The sequence below is a fragment of the Penaeus japonicus genome, unplaced genomic scaffold (genome assembly GCF_977035675.1).
Source record: "Penaeus japonicus unplaced genomic scaffold, GWHDUDI00000001_assembly GWHDUDI00000024, whole genome shotgun sequence".
NCBI classification, from domain to species: Eukaryota; Metazoa; Arthropoda; class Malacostraca; order Decapoda; family Penaeidae; genus Penaeus; species Penaeus japonicus.
In genome coordinates, this window is record NW_028234426.1 from 34663376 (window position 1) to 34687727 (window position 24352).

The 24352-nt window shown below is 39.6% G+C and overlaps 2 protein-coding genes across 2 annotated transcripts in view; one reads left to right on the forward strand and one right to left on the reverse strand.

Annotated features, from left to right (window-relative positions):
• The first annotated feature begins 465 nt into the window (after positions 1–465).
• LOC122248649 (carbohydrate sulfotransferase 11) lies at positions 466–7960 on the forward strand. Its single transcript, XM_086551037.1, has 5 exons — positions 466–607; positions 4914–5224; positions 5696–5824; positions 7091–7401; positions 7631–7960. Exons 1-5 carry the CDS (start codon positions 466–468, stop codon positions 7857–7859), a joined length of 1122 nt encoding a protein of 373 aa, XP_086407163.1. The 3' UTR covers positions 7860–7960.
• Positions 7961–9665: 1705 nt separating this feature from the next.
• LOC122248650 (carbohydrate sulfotransferase 11) overlaps positions 9666–24352 on the reverse strand; it is an 18987-nt gene continuing 4300 nt past the window's right edge. The window contains exons 2-4 of the mRNA XM_043008792.2: positions 22533–22813; positions 17610–17744; positions 9666–16349 (exon numbers count right to left, since the gene is read on the reverse strand). Coding sequence (XP_042864726.1) covers positions 15774–16349; positions 17610–17744; positions 22533–22813 — 992 coding nt within the window. The 3' untranslated portion in view covers positions 9666–15773. The remainder of the gene's footprint in view (positions 16350–17609; positions 17745–22532; positions 22814–24352) is intronic.

Here is a 24352-nt window from a genome sequence, read left to right on the forward strand (position 1 = left end):
CTGACTTCATTCATCTGACTTCAATCATCTGACTTCAATCATCTGACTTCATTCATCTGACTTCAATCATCTGACTTCAATCATCTGACTTCAATCATCTGACTTCATTCATCTGACTTCATTCATCTGCCCACAATCATTGTCATTATTGACTTTATTGATTCATCATTGACTTCATTCATCTGACTTCATTCATTGACTTCTGACTTCAGCTGACTTCATCTGATTCTAATTCATCTGACTTCAATCAACAGACATCATTCTCTTCAACTTCATTCCATCGACTTCAATCATCTGACTTCAATCAATTCAGACTTATCATTCATCAGACTATCATATAATCAGGGTGTTTCATTCATCATCTGACTTCATCCTGAACTCAGTCACTGACTTCATCCATCTTACTCCCTCCCCTTTTCTTCTTAACAGTTTTGCTGGCGTTGCAGTCCTGAGTTAATCGGATAAATGTATCGGATAAAAGAGTCGTGGGTTATGTGCGCTGCCCTTGACGGCGTGACGGTGTTTACCTGCATCGCCTCCGTGAAGTGGTTCTTGGTGACAGACCACCTCGTCGAGCAGAGAGCGTCTCAGGCCTCGCTGGTTCAAGGTAAGTGGTGAGGGTGGTGGGTCAGGGGAGGGGGAGAGGGAGAGGGAGAGGGGGAGGGGGAGGGGGAGGGGGAGGGAGAGGGGGAGGGGGAGGGGAGGAAGAGGGAGAGGGGGAGGGTAGTAGAAGAGGGGGAGGGGGAGGGTAGTAGAAGAGGGGGAGGGGGAGGGGGAGGGTAGAGGAGAGAGGGAAGAGGGAGAGGGAAGGAGGGATGGAGAGGGAGAGGGAGAGGGATCGAGAGTTGAGAGGGGGAGGGGGGGAGGAGGGGTATGGGTAGTGGAAGGGGGAAAGGGAAAGGAGAGGGGAGATGGAAGAGGAGGGGAGTGGGAGCATAGAGGGCGAATTTGGGGGGAGGGAGAGGGAGAGAGAGAGAGAGAGATAGAATGAGAGGAGGTATAATTTTTATATTATATAAATACACACACACACACACAAAACACACACACACACACACCCAACACACACACACACACAAAAACACACATCGCAGTCACACACACATCACACCTCAGCACAACACAATATATATATCTATATATAGGTTGTGTGTGTGTGTGAGTGTGTGTGTGTGTGTGTGTGTGTGTGTGTGTGTGTGTGTGTGTGTGTGTGTGTGTGTGTGTGTGTGTGTGTGTGTATAATAGATGTAATACTATTATAATTTATATATATATATATATATATATATATATAAATATAGATATATATAATATATGTATGTAATTATGTATGTATATATATGTATATATATGTATCAATAATAAACTATATAGATATATATAAATATACCTATAATATGTATGAATGTATGTATGTATATATATGTATAGTATATATATATATATATATATATTATATATATATATATATATATATATATATATATATATATATATTATATATATACACAGCACCTTCACAGCTTAGTATTATGTAGACAGCGAGCCAGAGAGAGAGAGAGAGAGACAGAGACAGAGACAAAGAGACAGAGATACAGAGACAGAGACAGAGAGACAGAGAGACAAAGAGACAGAGATACAGAGACAGAGACAGAGAGACAGAGAGACAAAGAGACAGAGATACAGTGACAAAGACAGTGACAGAGACAGAGACAGAGAGACAGAGAGAGAGAGACAAAGAGACATCGATACAGAGACAGAGACAGAGAGACAGAGATACAGAGATACAGAGACAGAGAGACAAAGAGACAGAGACAGAGACAGAGATACAGAGAGACAGAGACAGAGACAGAGACAAAGAGACAGAGAGACAGAGACAGTGACAGAGAGAGACAGAGACAGAGACAGAGACAGAGAGACAGATACAGATACAGATACAGAGACAGAGAGACAGAAACAGAGACAGAGACAGAGACAGAGAGAGAGAGAGAGAGACAGATCGACGAAGAATAAGCAAAGACAAAGAAGAAATACCCTTGGCGTCTCATGTGGAAATCGGGAAGGGAAACATAATACCGACAAATACCGAGGAGCCTGATTGAATGACGTAGATTTATGCAAAAGAAATTTAATCATCTTATGCAACATGGCGTCCGTCTTAGAAATGCCAAGATACTGATTATGTTTTTTTTGTTTTTTTTTCACTTCATGTCTTCTTAATGCGCCAGGATCGTCGTTATCTCTTTGTTCTTCTGTTATTATTTGTGAAATGGTTAGGGAGAATGTTATTTTGGTGAGGAGGGTGTAATCGTGTTGAGTACATGTGCACGTGACTGGGTGTGTGTCGCTGTTTCTTGCTTTTTTGTGGGTCGGCCAGTCTGTCTGTCTGTCTGGCTGTCTGTCTGGCTGTCTGTCTGCGCACGTGTGAATATGCTTGTTGTCTGTTTCTCTGTTTGTCTGTCTGTCTCTCTGTCCGGCCGTTCGTTTGTCTTTCTGTGTGTTGGTCTTATTATCTCTCTCTCCGTCTCTCTCTCTCTTTCTTTCTCTCTCTCTCTTTCCTTCAAAAAACAAATTCAAATAAATATTCTTCTCTCTCCTCCTCGTCTCCTTCCTTCTTCTTTTCTCGCGAGCCTCCTCTCTACTATCTCTCGTCAGTCCCGGCATCTCCAAGCCTCTCTTCTCGTCCTATTCTTCTCTCTCTTCTCAACTCATGCCTCTCTCTTCATCCGTCGTCTCACTGCAGTCATCTCTCTCACTCTCTACTCTCTCTCCTCGCATCTCCTTTCTCCTTCTAGCCGATTCTCCTCTCCTGTCTCCTTCTCACCTCCGCCCCCTCCTCCCCCTCCCTACGCCCTCATCCCTCTCCCTCTCCCTCTCCATCCTCAGCTCTGACACCCTCTCTCTCTCTCCATGCTCTCTCATCATCTCTCCTCCGGTGCTCTCTCTCTCATCATCCTCTCCCTCGCTCTCTCTTCTCTCTCTCTCTCATCTCTCTCTCTCTCTCTCTCTCTCTCTAATGCTCTTACCGCTCCTCCTCTCTCCATAATCGCAACCCCCATCCTCCCTCTCCTCCACCCCTCGACCCCTCCCCCCTCTCTTCTCGCTCAGCTCTCTCTCATCTCTCTCTCGTTCGCGCTCACTTCCTCTATCATCTCTCTTCTCTCTCTCTCACGTCTCTCTCTCTCTCTCCTACTCTCCTTCTCTCTCTCTCTTATCTTCCCTTCTCCATTCTCCTTCTCTCTTCTTCGCGCCTCTCCCTCGCGCTCTCCCCTCTGCCCTCTGACTCCCCCTCCTCCTCTCTCTCCGCATCTCTCTTCCTTCACTCTCTCAATGAATCTCATCTCCTCTCTCTCTCCACTCTCTCTCCTCTCCTCTACTCTCTCTCTCCTTTACATCCTCATCTCTCTCTTCTCCTTTCTCCTCCGCCCCTCTCCCTCTCCTCCATCCTCATCCTCTGACTCCCTCCCTCCCTCCGACTCTCTTTCTCCTTCTCTCTCTCTCTTAACCTCTCTCTCTCCGTCGCTCTTTTCCTCTTCTCTCTCTCTCTCTCTCTCGCTCTCTCTAGTAAACTCTCTCTCTCTCTCTGTCTACTCTCTCTCTCTCTCCTCTCTCATCACTCTCACTCTTCACTCTCATACTCTCACTCTCTACTCTTTTAACTCACTCAACTCATGCTGACTTACTTATGTAGCTCACTAGATAATAGGCACATCACGGTCGTTACTTCACTAACTAGTTCACTCACTCACTCATTAATTAATGCACTCACATATTCACTCACTCACTCATTAATTAATGCACTCACATATTCACTCACTCATTCATTGATTTACTCACTTATTTCCTCAATCACTCATTCACTCACTTACGTATTACTGGCTTACTCACTCACTCTCTTTAACACACACATGCAATCACAGTATCTGCTCTATGCTCTCTCCCCTTCCTCTCTCCTTCCTTCCCCCTCCCTTCCTTCTTACTCTTCCCCTTCCTTTCCTCCCTTTCGCTCCTTCCCCTTCCTGCCTCCCTGCTTTCCTCCCCCCCCCCCTCTCTCTCTCTCTCTCTCTCTCTCTCTCTCTCTCTCTCTCTCTCTCTCTCTCTCTCTCTCTCTCTCTCTCTCTCTCTCTCCCTCCCTCCCTCCCTCCCTCCCTCCCTTCTTTGATATTACCCTCCATCCTTCTCTACCTCCCGCCATTCTTCTCTCTTGTTCACCCTCCCTCCCTCCCTCCCTCCTTTCTTCTCTCCTTCCCTCCCTCCCTTCTTCTCTCCCTCCCTCCCTACTCCCTCCCCTCCTCCCTTCCTCCTTCTCACCCTCCCTCTATCCCTCCCTCCCTCTCTCCCTTCCTCTTCCTCTCCCTCCCTCCTTCTCTACCTCTCTCTCTTTTCTCTCCCTCCCTTCTTCTCTTTTTCCCTCCCTCTCTCCTTCCCTCTTTCCTTCCCTCCCTTTCTCCCTCCCTCCCTCCCTCCCTCCCTCCCTCCCTCCCTCCCTCCCTCCCTCCCTCCCTCCCTCCCTCCCTCCCTTCTCCCTCCCTCCCTCCCTCCCTCCCTCCCTCCCTCTCCCTTCCTCTATCCCTCCCTCCCTTCCATCCTTTCTCCCTTCCTATCTCCCTCTCTCTCTCACAATCCCTCCGTCTATTTGTGTTTGTTAGTGTCGTTATTAATGTTTATATAGTTGTGTATGTGCATAAATATGTTGCTATGTATATGTGTGTGTGTGTGTGTGTGTGTGTGTGTGTGTGTATGTCTGTGTGTATGTGTGTGTGTGTGTGTGTGTGTGTGTGTGTGTGTGTGTGTGTGTGTGTGTGTGTGTGTGTGTGTGTGTGTGTGTGTGTGCCTCCCACACCTCCATCCTCTCTCCACCATCGCACGAAACACAACTAACCCCCCCCCCCCCCGTCTTTCTCCCCCCACAGAAGACCCCGCCTGGACGCACGTCTCGGAAACAATGTCCCACCGGAGGGAGGAAGTGGAATCTGCTTGCGAAGGAAGAAAAGGAGAAGAAAGAGGAGGAGCAGGAGGGCTAGGGGGGGAGGGGGCTGCGGGTTCCGGGGGGGATGAAGGCGGTGGTATTTCCTCCTCTTCTTCCTCTTCCTCCTCCTCCTCCTCCTCTTCTTCTTCGCAGTCCTTCGACCCGCTCATCGAAGAACTGGTGTCCAAGCCGAGGAAGCTTAACAACCTTATAGTGGACGACAAGAACCGCGTCTTATACTGCTACGTGCCTAAGGTGATTTGATTTTTTTCTTCTCTTATATTGATTTGCTTGCTTGTTTAACTCACTAATTTGTTTTTTTTTTAATACTGGTTCTACTAAACTGATGTCATATGTACTGGTCCAGTGAACATTTCTTTTTTAATTTTCGTTATTCTAGTAATTAATCATACTTGGTGTTTTGTATTTTAACTGCTGTCAATTCCATGTTTTATTATGAGTATCATTGTTCTTATGAATTATTTAGCGCCTTATCATCAACACAACTATTATATTTGTTCTTGCTTATATTTCTCAACTGATCTAATCCCCATTATCTCTACTTCAATCCTTATTCTCACTATCTTTATCCATATCATTTTGCTTTTACCTTTTCCTCTAATTCCTCTCTTTAACATCTTTATCCTCATAATCCCTCATATTTTCGATTATCCAGCCTCCTAATCATGCGTTCGATAGCTCATCCGCTCCCCATCTGCCCCCCAGGTGGCGTGCACCAACTGGAAGCGAGTCATGCTCATTCTCACAGGCAGGACGAACGAAACCTCCCCTCTGTCTATTCGCTCGGACAGTGTCCACAGGGTGAATGTCTTCACAAAGCTTAGCCACTTAGAGGTAAGTGGTACACGGAGGAGCAGCACTGATGGAGATGGATACAGGTGCAAACACACACGGAGACATACACGCAGACACACACACACACTCGATACACAGTACACACATACGTACATACATACATACATGCATACATGTATACACACAGCAATACATAAATACATACATACATACATACATACGTACATACGGACATACATATATGCATTCAGACATACATACTTGTATACATATATTCATACATACATGCATACATACATATATATATATATATATATATATATATATATATATATATATATATATATAAATATATATATACATACATACATACATACGTACATACATACAAACATACATGCATATATACATACAAACATACATACAGTCAGACAGACAAAAAGACAGAGAGAAAGACATAAACAGAGAGACAGACGACATTCAAGCATTGATATATATATATATATATATATATATATATATATATATATATATATATATATATATATACATATATATTCATATACATATATACATAATATATATATATATATATATATATATATATATATATATATATATATATATATATACACACACACACATACATATACATATACACATACGTATACATATACACATACACACACATACATATATTACACACACACACACACACACACACACACATACACACACACACTCACATGTATCGTCTTTTTTACTTTCACGTTTTTTAATTACAACTGTTGCAAGTCATTCCTTTTTTCTTCGTTTTTTTTCGTGTTACTTATTTTTTGTATCTGATTTTGAAAATGATTTGTCACTCAATATCCTTGTATTAACTGATGTATTTTTTACATGTCTATTCTTATATTTTCACTTTTTATCTTATAGTCATAAATGATATTGGAAATCTGAATGTACTGCTTATATATCTCACAGTCATCAATGATTTCGTAAATATGAACATATTTAATATGCGATTAAAACATAGATTCTGATTTGTGCTTAATGCATATGTATATATATATATATATATATATATATATATATATATATATATATATATATATATATATATCTATATATTGTATATATATATTATATATGTATATATATATATATATATATATATATATATATATATATATATATATATTATGAGATTAGAGTATATGAATTTTAATATACGATTAAAACACCTGCATTTGGTATGTGATTAAGCATGCAGATTCTAATATGTGCTTTCGAATACCTTTCCAGCCTGACGCCATACGCCATCGCTTGCAAACCTATACCAAGTTTCTGTTTGTCCGTCACCCTATTGAGCGAGTCCTCTCAGCCTTTAGGAACAAGTTCCAGAAAAACTATACCTCCTCTGCCTATTTTAAAAAGCGCTTTGGCGTCAAAATCATAAGGAAATACCGGCAGGGGATTAGCCCTGCCGACGTCCCTGCCACGGGCGATGGTGTCAAGTTCTCGGAGTTCGTGTCCTATTTAATCGACACCAAACGTAGTCAGCTTAACGAGCACTGGGCGCCAGTGTCGGATATGTGCCATCCTTGCTCTGTCAGGTTCGTACTTGCAGTCTTTATTTATTTTAGTATTAAACGGCAGGTATCTTCTCCCTTTGATCACTAGTTTACTTTTGCCTTACTGATATATAAAAAAAGAAAAAAAGAAATAAATAAAAAAAAACTGTAAAACAAATTTCAGAAAGACAATAATATCAGAAAGACAAACAGCCCTCGAGGATCCTTATTAGCCCTTGCCATCGGTTACCGTATTAATCTCTATTTCCAGGTACCAGATCGTAGGGAAGTATGAAACCCTGGCCGACGACGCAGAGTACATATTAAGAAAAGTGGGAGCGCCTCCGTCCCTCCACTTTCCTGAAATCATTCCCTCAAAGACCACGGCCTTTGTTGAATCCCACTTCGACATGCTTTCGGAAGAGCAGCAACGTTCCCTCATTGAGATATATCGGGACGATTTTGAAATATTTGGCTATCACCATAGGAATCTTATATAGAATATATATCTATACATATACATGCCTCAAAATACACTGTTTTGAGAAACCTCAATATGGCTTGACATAGTCATTGTATAAATAAAGATTCATGTATAAAGTCACTGCATATCAATTAACAAAGTGGAATCCTCTTTGCCAACAAATGAGCTTATGATAAAATGCGTCCTTATCACTTTATTACAAAATACACACAAAAAAATTATATACTAAGAGAGAAAGAATATTTACACATGGCTTCATTTATCTCCCAGGGAAGGAACAGCTGATTCAATTTTGCAAACATCGATTTGATGAATTTCATTTTTTTAACATAAATAACCATAACATTGAAAATGACATTCATAACACCCAACAACTGAAACAACAAGACAAACGCATTGTTATCTCTTCAAGTTACACATTGCTTTTCTTTCGTAAAGGATTCTTCTTTCAAAGTCATTACAATATGCACTAAAACTAATTACAAAAGAAGGATAATAACTGACGTCACTGGCTTAGTTCTCTTTATTATACCAATATGAAAAAAAAAAATCTGCTTGAAAGAGAAATACAGTTGCTTATAAGCAAAGCATAAGGCTACATATGTTGTCCTCATATGGAAAGGCATACTTTATGTCTATATTACAGTTGAGCGAATTCTTTTGTGCGTTAATTAGTCTAACCTAAGTCACACCAGGAAGATAGCCATTCTTAAACCCACCGTTTCCCGCGCAAAATGGCGGCGAAATTCTGTGTTTACAATTCTTCATCCACCCAGAACAATGTGCTTGTTATGTTATTTATTTTTCCTTATCGGCTAGATTCATAGATTTACGTTATTTGAATATCTGTCTTGCTAAACTGAGAAGAAAAGGGAAAACGGGGACAGAGAAGCAGACATCTTATCATACACGAAGAGATGTCTGTTAATGGTTGAGTAAAATTTTAAAAGTATCCATAAGCCATTCTGTTATAGGAGATGGAAATAAACCTGTACATTCAATAATCTTTGAGAGAGAGAGAGAGAGAAAAAAAAAAAAAGAGAGAGAGAGAGAGAGAGAGAGAGAGAGGAAGAGAGAGAGAGAGAGAGAGAGAGAGAGAGAGAGAGAGAGAGAGAGAGAGAGAGAGAGAGAGAGAGAGAAAGAGAGAGAGAGAGAGAGAGAGAGAGAGAGAGAGAGAGAGAGAGAGAGAGAGAGAGAGAGAGAGAGAGAAAGGAGAAAACAGATTCTGCGAAAGAGAAAAAAAATAGAATGTAGATTCTTCATCCTCGGGAGCAGGGGGGGGGGGGAGTAAATTTAATCCGATTATCAAATACATATGATTAAAAAAGATTAACACTGTGAAAAGGTCGATAGAAGAATATGTCACCGAGATATTATACACTGCACAGGATTATAATTATGGTCAAAACACAGAAGGGGCTTCACGTCATTCTTGTGAACCCTAAGACACTGTTTAACAATTTCCTCTATGATACAACTTCATTTATCATCGAGTTGTAGAATGAGCACACATTATTATCACAGATGGTTCTCGATGAAGTGCAGTGCAGCAGCCACATTAATTAACGTTGTCTTGCGACCTATCTCCCACACGATATGTCTTCACTTGGGGCTCAGAAAGAGATAATTCCCCCGACTCCTTACCTGGTAGATGGTGTGGTTACCTACTATCACCTAGAGCTTTATGCTTTTGCTTTTCTGTAGCCTGTAGTCTCGGCGAGGGGCATCGTTCACAACGGGCATCAAGCAGTATGCCGCGAGAAGGGAGCAGTTGCCTTCGTCAGGAACAATTTACGAGTTGGAACCAAGAAATTATTAGCATGTGTGTGTGTGTGTGTGTGTGTGTGTGTGTGTGTGTGTGTGTGTGTGTGTGTGTGTGTGTGTGTGTGTGTGTGTGTGTGTGTGTGCGTGCGTGTGTGTGTGTATGTGTGTTTATGTGCATGTATTTGTGTATTTGTGTCTACATTAGCCAAGAGGTAAGGCAGTAATTACCTCTTGCATTTAATTTCTAAGCTCACAATGTCTTTTCTGTCGACAGTCTTGGAGGAATCTTCTCAAGATCTCATAAAACAAGGAAAGGACACAGCATCTCTCTCCTATGCCGCTGTCAGCATGTCAATATCACTGGAGGCGATAGCAGAACGAGCTGTCAGCGGATATCACCCCACTGAGAAAGCCCCCCCACTAAAAGAGCTGTTAGAACATGGACCACTAGGTTTAACTACTGCCTGCGGAAGATAAGATGGATCTATTGTTTATGGACCATTGTGTGGTGCTATTGCTTATGAACTCTTGCAGGGTAATATTGTTTAAAGACTGCCGACCTCTTAAACTAGGGCTTAACAGTCGTAAGTCGGAACTATTATCTTAAAGATTATCGTCGAAACTACTGCTTAAAAATAATCATCTGACACTATTGCTGATAGTTCATCTGGAATTATTACGTACTTAAAGAATTATCTGGAACTAATGCTTACCATTCTATTGTTCAGTGAACCTTAACTGGAACTATTTATTATCATAAGACCATCGTTTGGAACTATTGGGCTTAATGTCTGGAAATATGTCTGAAAGATCATCTGAAACTATAATTATGGAAGATCAACTAGAGCAGTAGGTTACAAAGGCAGATTCGGGAGTTTGTCAGAGGTGTTGCGAATTGATGTTATAGTTTGGAGAGTGGAGAGTTTGAAGGACATTTGATCCCTTTTGCAGAACAAACAAACTCTCCCAGTTGAAGGAATTCCACAAGCCCCCGAAGGCTGTCTTGATCAACATTGATTTTTATATTATATATATATATATTTTTCTATTCTTAATCGAACAGCATTGCTTTTTTTCAAATGCTGGTGTTTTATAAAACTTCAGCTGACATCCTTAAACCTCAGCACTCTTAAGGCTTACCACCTGATCCACTCACACACGCCAGGAGGCACATACTAATGCGTTGACTGGCAGTCTCACAGAACGGTATAGCGGATCGTGGATAACATCACCTGGCACTCCCATGCATATGCAACTATCAATTAAATGAGTCTTATACATCAGTACAACATTCGTTTCCTAAAAAGGAGCAAAAATAAGTAATAGAATAATAATAACAACAATAAACAACCCGCATTCTCACGCAACATCAGCTGGCGCTCTTGATCACACGAACCTGAACATCCAGAGAACATCCACAGACACTCGCAAGCAATTGCATGGAACGATCAAATATATAGAGCTGTTGCACTGGGTCAGCTTTAACTATTCATTTAGTAGTATTGCTTGAGCCGTAAGTTAGTACAGCGTTCTTTAGCCTCTACTTATGGGGCCTTTCAGCCATATCCATCAAATGCTGTTGTGAACATCAGATACATCCGCCAAATTGGCGTGTAAGAGATAAGGGTATATCAGTTCTTTATATTCTTGCAATGTTGGTGAGGCGAACTTGACAATCATCACTTTATGTTTAAATAATACACGAAAATAAATCTGTTTTCCTTCAGATTGTTTCCCTGTAAATACCGACAGGGAAAGCACTGTAATGAAATGCACAGAGCAGAAATGTTTTCTATGGATTGCATTTTATTGCTGATGTCTTGATACCTTGGATTCAATCTTGGATAGATGTTTAGAATGCAACATTGAGTGTTTCCCGAGACAAGAGAACCATTCATATTTAGATAGCAATTCATTACTATATAATGAAATACAGAAAAATCACTGTACTTGATCACATTTTGACTTAATGTATTTCACATTTTTACTCTTTCCTATGCGTATATTCTCGATATCATTCTTTATGAAATACTTGATATATCATACTTAATCTTCACTGATACAACAATGACCTTGAAAATACGTTTTAAATACTTTATTCGTGCTTGTTTTCTTTCTTTATTTCTCCATCGTTTAGGCCGTTAATTGCGACATCTGGCACCTCGTTCAGAAATAAGTCAGGTAACGGTTTTTGTATGTCACTTTTTTTCTTCATCTTGCAATATTTTACAATAAGGTTACGAACTTGAAAATATTCATATCGAAAGGAATCGCGGACATTTTATTCATTTTTGGTTACCTAAGCGCCGTGCCGTTACTTATGAAAAGAGAACGAGAAGAATTCTATGCTGAGGAAGACATCGAATTGTTTGGTGAGTAATATATTTTGGTCCCTTTGTTGCTACGTTTAGAAGTACGACATTTTATGAAATTATTGACGAGGAGATACATATAGAATAAAAGGGGAGAAGGCATTAGGCAGCTACGATATATTGCGCATCACATCCGTCACTTGTCTGCTTTGTTTTGGGTCACTTTCATGACAACCGTTAATTCTTGGTGTTGTCCAGAGCATGTAACTTGTGAGTTATGACATGTTTTTGGTAGTAACTTACAGTGGAATCGTTGTCTGCCAAATTTGCTGCTTGTGAAGTCACGTTTATAATAACATATTACAACCTCAAATGGCCTCAGTGTTAGAATCTGTTCAACGCTAATTTCATAATGATGATTTCCATGCATGGTAAATGGAATGTATGGATAATTCTGTCCAAAATAATAAGTTTCGTTTTCCTCTAATTACAAAAACATTAGCTTTCCACTTCCAATGTAATATGTACGTCTCACTCTTTATTACTGCAAATGCTTTGTTGGTTGTAACTTAGAGATGGGAAGCAAAATTGAAATGAAGAAACCTCGCTAGTTTTGCCTCGATTGAAGAATATTTTTGCTGTTTACTTGTTACATTTTATTCTTGTGATTTTTTTTTTTTTTTTTTGGTGGGGGTGTAATAATGATTTATATAATTTGAATCAGTTTCTTCAATGACGTACATATGAATTTTATTAGTCGATTAAGATATTGCCGCACAAAAATCTTATTTATCATTTACTACTACTGTTTTCAATATCTTTTAATTTGTGTAACTTTACAGATTATCTGATTATTTTTACTTAGTCGTATTACTCAGCCAGCTTTGTTATATCAATATAGCAATATTCTGTTTAAGCATTAAGATGGAAACGCCATTTTCATACGATATGTGCATCACTCTGACTTATTTTTCCCGGCGAGTGGGAGCAAAAACGGACATCTGTTCCTGATACTGAATGGAATATCTAAATTCCTTTAATTGCAATTCAGCGCGTATGATGAATGATGTTCTTTATTCAAATTTGAAGAAATTGTATACATCATCTTTAATACGGCTTGGTTATTGCATGTATATTACTCATTTATCTAAGATTTAATTTCACTCAAGATCTAGTATGGAATACTGAAAGTCTTTCAAGTACAGTTCGTTACTTATTCATAAAAATGCATTCTATTTTTTGTTAATATCGACGACCACATAACCTAAAACTGTCTAATATAGTTATGTTCATGTGAAGTACTTCCCAAAAGATGTAAGAATGTCCTTTTTTTTTTTTTTTTTTTTTTTTTTTTTTATCTGTTTGACCCTATTAGATAAGTTATTTTCCGTAATGGGATTAAACCTTCAAGCATTTTCTTCGTGTACTTGGACTATACAAGATCTCATAAGTGTTTTATTAGGCAGTTTTCCACAGTATAAGTTGATCCTTAAATGTTTGCACGTTTATGAAATTATATTAAGTGATGGTTGCAGTTGAACATAAGATGTATTTATATTAGTTGCTTTTCGGGATATATTTTCCAAACGGAGGTTGTTGATTTGAGTTACAAAATGCTTTTTGATTCTTGTTGAAGTACTGTGTTAAAACATTCGTGTATGGTCGAACAGTGATTCTTAAAAAAATGTCTTCTACAAAAATTCGCTTCAGATTTCTTCCCAATTCAAGATATTTACAGTTTCTTGTAAATATAAATCGTATTATTTGAAAACAAAAAAATATAAAAGAGCAAGCAGAAATAGTTGTATACTTGGTTTCTCATCTTTTTGATAATCAATTTCCGTTAAAACTGTTTTATAGAAACACTATTTATTTAACGAAAATGTAATTTACACATGACTATAAATGTTTCAGATAAAGCTGGTCAGCATGGATGCCAGTGAAGTCTCTGTAATATTGTTATTATTTTTTAAGCGTTACTCCTATGCTTTTAGTGTTGACAAGGAGAGATCATTTTTAATTAATTTCTCTGTACCTGTTACCTGTATAAATTTCCTATTGTATTGTTGAGAGTGGGACACTGTTACAAAGATACAACACCAAATTATTATTTTTTTTCGCACGGACATTTTCTTTTCTTTTTTACAAGAAATTTATAGAACTATCATCACCTCATTAATTAAGTCACGCATTTATCACAGATTACATCGACTGCCCTCAACCCTGTGTTCATTCGTTATATATCATGGATATTAAGCAAACGATTAAAACTAAATGCTTGAGTGAATAGACAAGCCCACCAATAGATGCTTGAACGGATCGAGTTCACACAGACAAGTAAGCAAAGAGTTAAATAAGCTCGTATTTAGTCATTGATCATTTTGAAACGTGGATGTGACAGACATTCGTAAGTGGTCCATCTGCAAAGGGAGCTGGTATATAAACCAATTTGATCATTTGTAAGATATGCACTTTCGAAAGTGTAATATATGAACGCATGTTTTTGTTTCATTATACACAATGATTCTCGATAAATCATAGAAACGCAAATAAAGCGGACTCATTCTAAGAGAACCTGTTAGGAATGGCTCGGTATAGAATCCTGTCTTCAAAACCTATCTTCAAAGTTTTTTCCTCTTAGGGTTTTCATCTTGGTATCGTCGAGATTAAAAATACATATCATCTTAAAACACATACAGTCTCTGGCAGCGGTAACACTCAACACACTCCATTGTCAATTATTGCTTTATGAAAGATATAACAAATCAGAACTCCACAAGTGTGAATATTCTGCACCCGTATATGTGTTTTGTACCGCGTGTCGTTAAGGACTCAAACTTTTTTTTTGTTCCATTCTCTTTCAATTTTGATAGAATGGTACCTGACAGCGGAAGATGCTTATATCAGATACAATACACTGTATTTTCTCTAAACCTTCGTGAAAATCGTTGCCAAATAAGGACAAAAAATCACCGAAAAAGGATAACTTTAGCATCTCCAAGTTACTACAGTTGCATGAGAAGATTTTCGAGTTTTCTTTTTTTTTCAAACTTCTCCTAGAGCTTCACTGTCTGCACACAATTACTCTTACACTTACACAATAAACAGTCTTTCAGAGCTTAGATCATGGGGCAAATTCTGCCATTGAATAACGTTGTCGTATCCTTTTAATGCTCTCGGCTCGATGTAGAGTTTAGCTTGGGGCATCATTGAATAAGATTCCGTCATGTTGCGGCTAAACTTAATTTCCAAGATAGGAAACAAAGGATTAGTTTTTTTCACGAATAATAACCTGGCAGTTTAATGCAATCACCAGATGATCAGAATTCTTCGAAGGGTTCAAACTGCCGTTGCATTTCATGTCACAAGCATTTTTTAAAGGGCATGACATCTAGTCATACATACACTTCAGAATCCTTCTTCATACAAGGAATACAATTCTGCACCAAACGATTGTTAGTTTCCCCATCCTGTGTCAACACCAAAATGAACTAGTATTGCCATCTTTATCTCGATTTGCAACATCACACAGATGGATTTCATAATCGTTTCACATGCCATGTTTCGTAACTGATGTCAAATTCCCTGGCATTGGGTATAAGATTTTTTTTTTTAAATGAATCAGGCGAAGTAGTGCTGCTGACGCCACTTGTGTAAACTAGAAAACCGGCAGAGGAACTGAATTCGCATCTGTATTCCCTACTAGCAAAAATGGCACTGCGATATCCAGGAATAATCATCTGTGTGTATATATCTTTCTAGAAAGAACTATAATCAGCTTTCGCAACGCACCGGCTTTCATCCGCAAATACAATTTCACTTCAGAATAAAACGCATTCAGATATCCACAAACACTAACTACCATTTGCTTGAGTCACGTACTCCTTCTGCTTCACATACTCGTATCCAAAGAGCTTGAAGTCGAGGCGGTAGGCGTCGAAGAGCCTCTTCTTGAGCTCGGGCGTGAGCGTGTTCATGTGAGCCTCGACGAGCGCCGCGGTCTTCGACGTGACCAGCGGCGGGAAGTGCAGCTTGGGCGGCGCCCCGATCTTCCGAAGCACGTGCTCGGCGTCCTCCTCCAGCGTCTCGTACTTACCGATGATGTTGTACTTGATGGAGCACGGGTGGCACAGGTCCACGTAGGGCGCCCAGTGCTCGTTCATGCTCTGCGGGCTGTCGTGGCGCTTCTCGATCAGGTACGACACGAACTCCGCGAACGTGACGCCGTGGCCCGTCTTCGAGATGTTCTGGACGGCGTCGCCCTTCCGGTACTTCTTCAGGATCTTGACGCCGTACCTGCGCTTGAAGTCGGCCGCCGACGTGGAGTTGATGACTAGCTTGTTCCGGTAGGCGGAGACGAGGCGCTCCACGGGGTGCCGCACGAAGAGGAACTTGGTGTATGTGCGAAGCTTGTGGTGAAGGATCGAGCTCTGGAAAGCGAATCGGAAGCCATTACAAGGGATGGCATTTTTTTTACTAGACAAAGGCATTAGCTGTCACGAAAATCAGAGCACATTAGCGTGGAAAAGCTATGACTGAATAAATGAATGAATAAATCTACAAATATATGTATAAGTTATAAAATGGAAAGTGAGAGAGTACCATTCATATTTATGTTCTAACTAGAATCTTACAAAAGATATTATACCAGTGACTCGAAACACTCTTATTTCTACTAGTCTTGCACTGGATTTTTGCCCTCATACAAAGTTTACTCGAACATATTTCGAAAATGTTTTGAAATAAAATAAAATCAGCAGATGAACTCAAACCTTAACTTACTTTACACATTTACACTATCTTTTCCCCTCAATTCACTGTCTCTGTATTATTGATAAAATATATATATATATAATATCCAGGGTTTCCACAACATAACCTGCACCTTTATTTATTTTGCAGAATCAATCACTGTTCTGTTTACTCTCAATCCTCTTACCATCAACTTTAATGACCTTTGACCCGCTAGGAGAAAGATCACTATAATGTCTGCTCTGCCGAATGTCATAATCTCAGGGCGTCCACAACTTAACCTGAACCGTTATTCCTCTTTACTCAATTCACTTTTGATTCCCATAATCATTTTTGTTTAACACGGTACCAGGGCGAAAACGGTCTTGGTATCATTATCTTATTCTTAATCTCAAGTCACTCACGACATAAGCTTTTTCTTACTTGACCCCTTCAGTTTATATATTACTTGCCAGCTGCCGTTAACCTTTGACCTAGGTTGAGAATTGGGTATGGGCATCGTCCATTTCCTGCAATTCAATCTTTGCACCTTTATTATTTATCTGACCTTTGACCCATTGTGAGGATAGAAAACGAGCGCCCATTTTCCCTTGATTCTCATCCATTTCTCCCTTCAACTCACTATTTGGCCTAATATCATCAAGCTTCTAACTTTGACCCAGTGAGAGAGAGGTGACCATCAATGTCCGTGCATTCTGGAACCTCACTTTCTTTCCCTTAGCGTGAACCTTTTCAACCATGAACCCACAAAGAAAACAGAACCTCGACAGAACCTCTTCCCCATCTCATCAATCTTTCCCAACCCTCGAGCCAAAGACACGAAGAAGGACCACAAGCATCAGCACCTTGCAGAACCTCGCCTTCTTCCCCTTATCTTAAACCTCTTTAACCTTTGACCCACAAAGAGCACAGAGCCTCGACGTCCCTCTCTCACTGACCCTCATCCGAGACGAGGAGAGTCGAGGCAGGACTCCCTCGATGTGTGGGACGTAGGAGCGGATCGTCAGTGGGTCGGTTTTGTTCGTCCGGCCGGAGAGAATCATCATCATCCGCTTCCAGTTGGTACAAGCGACCTGCGGATGCGGGAGATGAAGGTATCTTTACGGAGGAGGAGGAGGAGGAGGATAAGATGATTATGATTATGATCAGCCAACTAAAATCTATTCGGTGAAGTCTAAGATTGAGAACGAAAGACGATTGGGCGATAACATAACGATGAAAAAAAAAAAAAAAAAAAAAAAGGAGTGGAAAAAGTGAAAAAGAAGAGTACAAAAAAAATAATAATAACAACTAAATTGCAAACGGGATATGAATCATAAGAAATATAAATAAATAATAAAAAACAACACTTACAAGAAAGGCACCTATCAACACAGAAATCTAAAATCAATATAGATCTCCGCACACACCGCACACTATGACCTTCAACGAAATCGCGAGGCAGAGATTTTCGCTTTGTTGAATAGACGTTGGGTTAAAGCAATCCTTTTCTTTGGTTGTTGTGCAATGTTGATGCTCCTTCGCTGACGCTTTTTAGATAGAAAAACCTTCTTCACTGCAGCAACGCACTGCTATAGATGTATAACTAACCTCCGCATCAATTCCTCACTGCATGAATCCATCTTAAATAAAGTCTTATTTACTGTGAAGTGGGAACTGTGGTTTAATTATCAACACATAGTTTATTATTGTGTAATCCCTGAAATTACGATGGAATTTAGCAAATTTAGCCTGGATTTGGCTAAAGATTGCAGTCAAAAGGATTTTTTTGGTTATGTAAAATGCATTTTATACTGATATCATATGATGTTATGAGCAAGATCAAAATCTTCCAGTAATTTCATGCTAGGAGCCATTTACACGTAATTATGCAGTGAATGCAATATTTTCGTTCATTACACAAAATGTTTAACCCCATTTGCTTTAATCTCTTCCCTAAACAGAATCTTTGATGAACGCATTTCCAAATAAAATCACTCACAAGAACTAAAAAAACCGTTATCACACAATTTTTTCATATTAGTATATCATATTAGGCCTTCCTTCCCACAAAAAAATAACATCAATAAATGTTATGGGCTTATGGAAGATTCCAGCGCCTAATCATAATAAACAAGCATACTACCCTTCCATCGTTCCATAACCTGATGTCAGTCGCGTGACAGCCACCTGCCTGCCCCCCCTCCCCCTCTACCCCTCTACCCCCATTACCCCTCTCCATCTCCCCACCCCCCTCCCTCCCTCCCCTTAATAAAAAAGAAATTCTCTTTACCTACCCCCAATCGACCCTCCCGGAGCATCAATCAAATCCATTCCAGCCAGAAGTTGCTCAGCCGAACCAGGGCAGATCAGGTCATGATCATCGGATGGAGACCAAACCACTCATTGTCTCCCTCTCTCTGTCCCTCCTTCGCCTTTCCTCTTTCCCTCCCTTCTTCCTGCCATTTCTCCATGTTTCCCTCTTCTCCTCCCTTCATTTCCTTTCTCCCTCTATCCTTCTTCCCTTTGTTCCACCCTCCATCCCCCTCTGCCTCTCTCTCTCCTTCCACTCCTCTTTTCCTTTCACCCTTCCTTCCTTCCCTTCTTTCTTTGGTCCCTCCCTCTCTCCCTCCCGTCCTTCCCTTTTTTCTTTCTTCCCTCCCTCCCATCTCTCTCTCTCTCTCCCATTTTTCTTTCCCTCCTGCCATCCCCCACCCTTCCTTTCTCCTTTCCATCTTCCCTCCCTTCCTCCTTCCAACCCTCCCTCCTTTCTTCCCTCCCCTCCTCTCTTCCCTCCCCTTCCTCCATTCCTCCCCTCCTTCCAACCCTCCCTCCTTTCTTCGCTCCCCTTCCTCCCTCCCTCCCCTCCTCCCAACCCTCCCTCCTTTCTTCCCTCCCCTTCCTACCTCCCTCCCCTTCCTCCCTCTCTTCCTCCATCCCTCCCCTCCTTCCAACCCTCCCTCCTTTCTTCCCTCCCCTTCCTCCCTCCCTCCCCTACTTCCAACCCTCCCTCCTTTCTTCCCTCCCCTTCCTCCCTCCCTCCCCTCCCCTTCCTCCCTCCCTCCCCTCCTCTCTTCCCTCCCCTCCTTCCAACCCTCCCTCCTCTCTTCCCTCCCTTCCTCCATCCCTCCCCTCCTTCCATCCCTCCCCTCCTCTCTTCCCTCCCTTCCTTCCATCCCTCCCTCCCCTTCCTCCATCCCTCCCTCCTCTCTTCCCTCCCTTCCTCCATCCCTCCCCTCCTTCCTTCCAACCCTCCCTCCCCTCTCTCCCTCCCTCCCCTCCTTCCAACCCTCCCTCCTCTCTTCCCTCCCCTTCCTCCCTCCCTCCCCTACTTCCAACCCTCCCTCCTTTCTTCCCTCCCCTTCCTCCCTCCCTCCCCTCCTCTCTTCCCTCCCCTTCCTCCATCCCTCCCCTCCTTCCATCCCTCCCCTCCTTTCTTCCCTCCCTTCCTCCATCCCTCCCTCCTTCCAACCCTCCCTCCCCTCCTCCCAACCCTCCCTCCTTTCTTCCCTCCCCTCCTTCCAACCCTCCCTTCCTTTCTTCCCTCCCCTTCCTCCCTCCCTCCCCTCCTTTCTTCCCTCCCCTCCTTCCAACCCTCCCCTTCCTCCATCCCTCCCTCCCCTCCTCTCTTCCCTCCCTCCCTTTCTTCCAACCCTCCCTCCCTTTCTTCCCTCCCCTCCTCTCTTCCCTCCCTTCCAACCCTCCCTCCCCTCCTTCCAACCCTCCCCTCCTTCCAACCCTCCCTCCTCTCTTCCCTCCCTCCTCTCTTCCCTCCCTTCCTCCCTCCTTTCTTCCCTCCCCTTCCTCCCCTCTGCAGTGTTGTGGCGCCATGTTCCCCGCCACCACCCGTGAAAAGTCGATGTTTCATCCGTCGCGGACGACCTACCACACCTGAGTCCTTGTTGGAGAGTCTTCGGTGTCATTGTTATTGTTATTGTTATTGCTGATATAATTATGATTACTGTTGTTGTTGTTGTTATTGGTCTCGCTATTATGATCATCGCTGTTGCTGCTGCTATGGTCATTATCGTTTGTTTTCATTATCATTGTTATTATTAACGTTATGATTATTATCATTATTGTTATCATCATGTCATTATTATCATTATCATCACTATTATTGCTACCATTATCATCCTTACCATTATCATTATCATTATTATTATCATTATTACTATAATCATAATCATCATTATTTTCATTATCAGAAACATTAACATCATAATCAATAAGATTATCATTATCATTATTCCTCACTATAACTATTATCTTCATCGTTATCATCATAATTATTATTGTTATTATCATCGTTATTGTTATCATTGTCACCAATATCATTAAGATATCTATTATTATCATTATTATCCCTAATGTTATCATTATCATTATTATCATTACTTTTATTGTTATCATCATTATCATGATAATTTTATCAGCATTAGTATCATTACTATAATCATTAGCACCATTATCTTTATCACCATTAATTATAATAATGACGATGCAATTTTGATTATGATAATGATAATCATAATGATAATTATCAGGACGATAGAAGGAGAGGGGGAGTAAGAGAGAGAGAGAGAGAGAGAGAGAGAGAGAGAGAGAGAGAGAGAGAGAGAGAGAGAGAGAGAGAGAGAGAGAGAGAGAGAGAGAGAGAGAGAGAGAGAGAGAGAGAGATTGTGTGTGTGTGTGTGTGTGTGTGTGTGTGTGTGTGTGTGTGTGTGTGTGTGAGTGTGTGTGTGTGTGTGTGTGTGTGTGTGTGTGTGTGTGTGAGAGAGAGAGAGAGAGAGAGAGAGAGAGAGAGAGATATACATATATATATATATATATATATATATATATATATATATATATATATATATATATATATATATATATATATATATATATATATATATATATATATCTCTCTCTCTCTCTCTCTATCTCTCTATCTATATATATATATATATATATATATATATATATATATATAGATATATATATATATATATATATACATATATATACATACATACATACATATATGTATGTCTCTCTTATCTCTCTCTCTGTATATATATATATATATATATATATATTTTTTACATATATATATATATATATATATATATATATATATATATATACACACACACACATAAATATATATATATATACGTACAAACATACATATCTACATATATATATATATATATATATATATATATATATATATATATATATATATATATACAAACAAAGATACAAATATTGTAATGCGTGAGCACAAAAGAAACACAGCCTCATTATTCACATTCATTATTCTTTTATTATTGTAGCTGTGTGCTATTTCACGAACACACACACACACGCGCGCACACACACGCACAAACATAAACACACACGTATGATATATACATATATATAAATATATAATATTATATATATAAATATATCTGTATATATATATATATATATGTACTATATATATATATATATATATATATAAATATATATATTATATATATGTGTATGTATAATATGCACACGCACACACACCACCCGCACACGCACACGCACACACAACACACACACACGCGCACGCACACGTACACCACACACGCACGCACACACACACACCACACATACACACACACACACACACACACACATATATATATATATATATATATATATATATATATATATATATATATATATACATATATATATATACACACATATATGTATATATATATATATATATACACACACACACACATATATACATTCATAGACAGAGAGGCAGAGAGACACAGAGACAGTCAGAGAGAGACAGAGAGGAAGAGAGGAAGAGAGACAGAGAAATAAACAGAACACCGGGCCCTTTGCCTCACCTTGGGCACGTAGCAATACACAGTCCTGTGCTTGTCGTCAATCAAGAGGTTGTAGAGATAGCGCCGGTTGTTGACCAGCTTGAAGAAGGACTTGCCGCGGGCGTTCTTGTAGTGGGTGCACCCGTATGCGAGGGCGTCCCGTCTGCTGCGTTGTAATTCCTCCCAGTCGTTCCACCACAGCTCATCCGGGATGTCTGCGCGAACGCCACTCACGTCAATACCGAACTCGCGGTCGCACGTGGGACAAGAGTCAACCGCTGGTGGTGACGGTGATGACTGCTCTGTTAAGGCACTAGATGCTCAAGATGGCGAAGGGGTAGGATGCTACGAGAGTGATTTTTTTTTTTTTTTTTTTTTTTTTTTTTATGTCGTTGGAGGAGGAGGAGGAAGGGGGTGGGGGGGTAGCTTTATGAGGAAATGGTAAGTCTTTTGTGAGTACTTTGGCCTGTACTTTTATTTTAAAAAGGAGATATGCTAGCGTAAGGGGTTTTTAAATTCTTTAGACATGCATAAAATAGAATAAAAAAGATTTTTTTTTTTTTTTAAAGAATACTAACGATGATAGACATGATTACATCTACACGAAATTATAATCGCAATGGAATAGAGAAGCCAAAATATAGAAAGGAAGAGAAATAGGTTGATAAACATGCACATTAAGTCAAGAATAATTACCAACGCCGTATATTTTTCTTGTCTTTTTGCAAGCTAGCTCTTCTCTCTTTGATTTATTATTATATCTACAAATAAATATACCATTTTTTTCTCTTCTATATCTCGAGGCCAATATATAAAATGAGACAATAAAAAGCAAGAAATATCACTTCCATGGAAATCCCTGGCGGAGATCCAGGCACAGGAGCCAAGCGAAAAACTGCTGAACAGAGCGTATTCAGTTCAGCGGTTTTGTGTACTGTGGCGTCGCTACTTAACCTCCGCTAACGATAGTGACCCATCAGGTTGCCAACACCAGACTTTTTCTTTTTCTTTCGTTTTCTCTCTCTTTTTTCACTTTTTTTTCGGTTGTCTGTGGCTGACGTTAAAAGTCGCTAGATTTTCTCTCTTGTTCGCTATGGAGAATTAGAAGTTAAGCGTTTTTGTCTGCTCGTTTAAGGTTGGAAATGTTTTTTGTTGTTTTTGTTGTTTTTCATCATCATTCTCATCAATGCTATTATCTTTATCGTTACTAATTTTCGCTATTGTTATTATAAGTATCACTATGTAATTATTATCATAATTTTCTCTACAATTATCATTGTTATAATTTTCATCATCATTACTATTGTAAGTATTAATATCATTATTGTTCTTAATATTGTTATTGCTACTGTTATCATCATCATAATTATTAGCATAATTATTATTACTATTGCTATTATTGTTGTCTTTATTATTATTATCAATTGCATCATCAATATCACATTTTTCATCATTACTATCATCGTTATCACCATTATTATTATCATTATCATGATTATGATTATCATCATCATTATTACTATCATTATTATAATTATTACAGCATTATCATTATCACTATTATTATCATCATTATTATGATTATTGCTATTATAATTATCATCATTATTTTTATCACTATAATAATCATCATTATAATTATTATCATTACCACTATCGTTATTAATTTCATTATAATTGGAATAATAATTATTATTATAATTATTAGAATAATTATCAATATCATCATTATGATTGCTATTACCATTATCATTATAATTCTGAATACCATCATTATTTTTATATTCAAGATAATCATTATTATCATTATTGTTATGATTTTTACTGTAATTTTCATCACT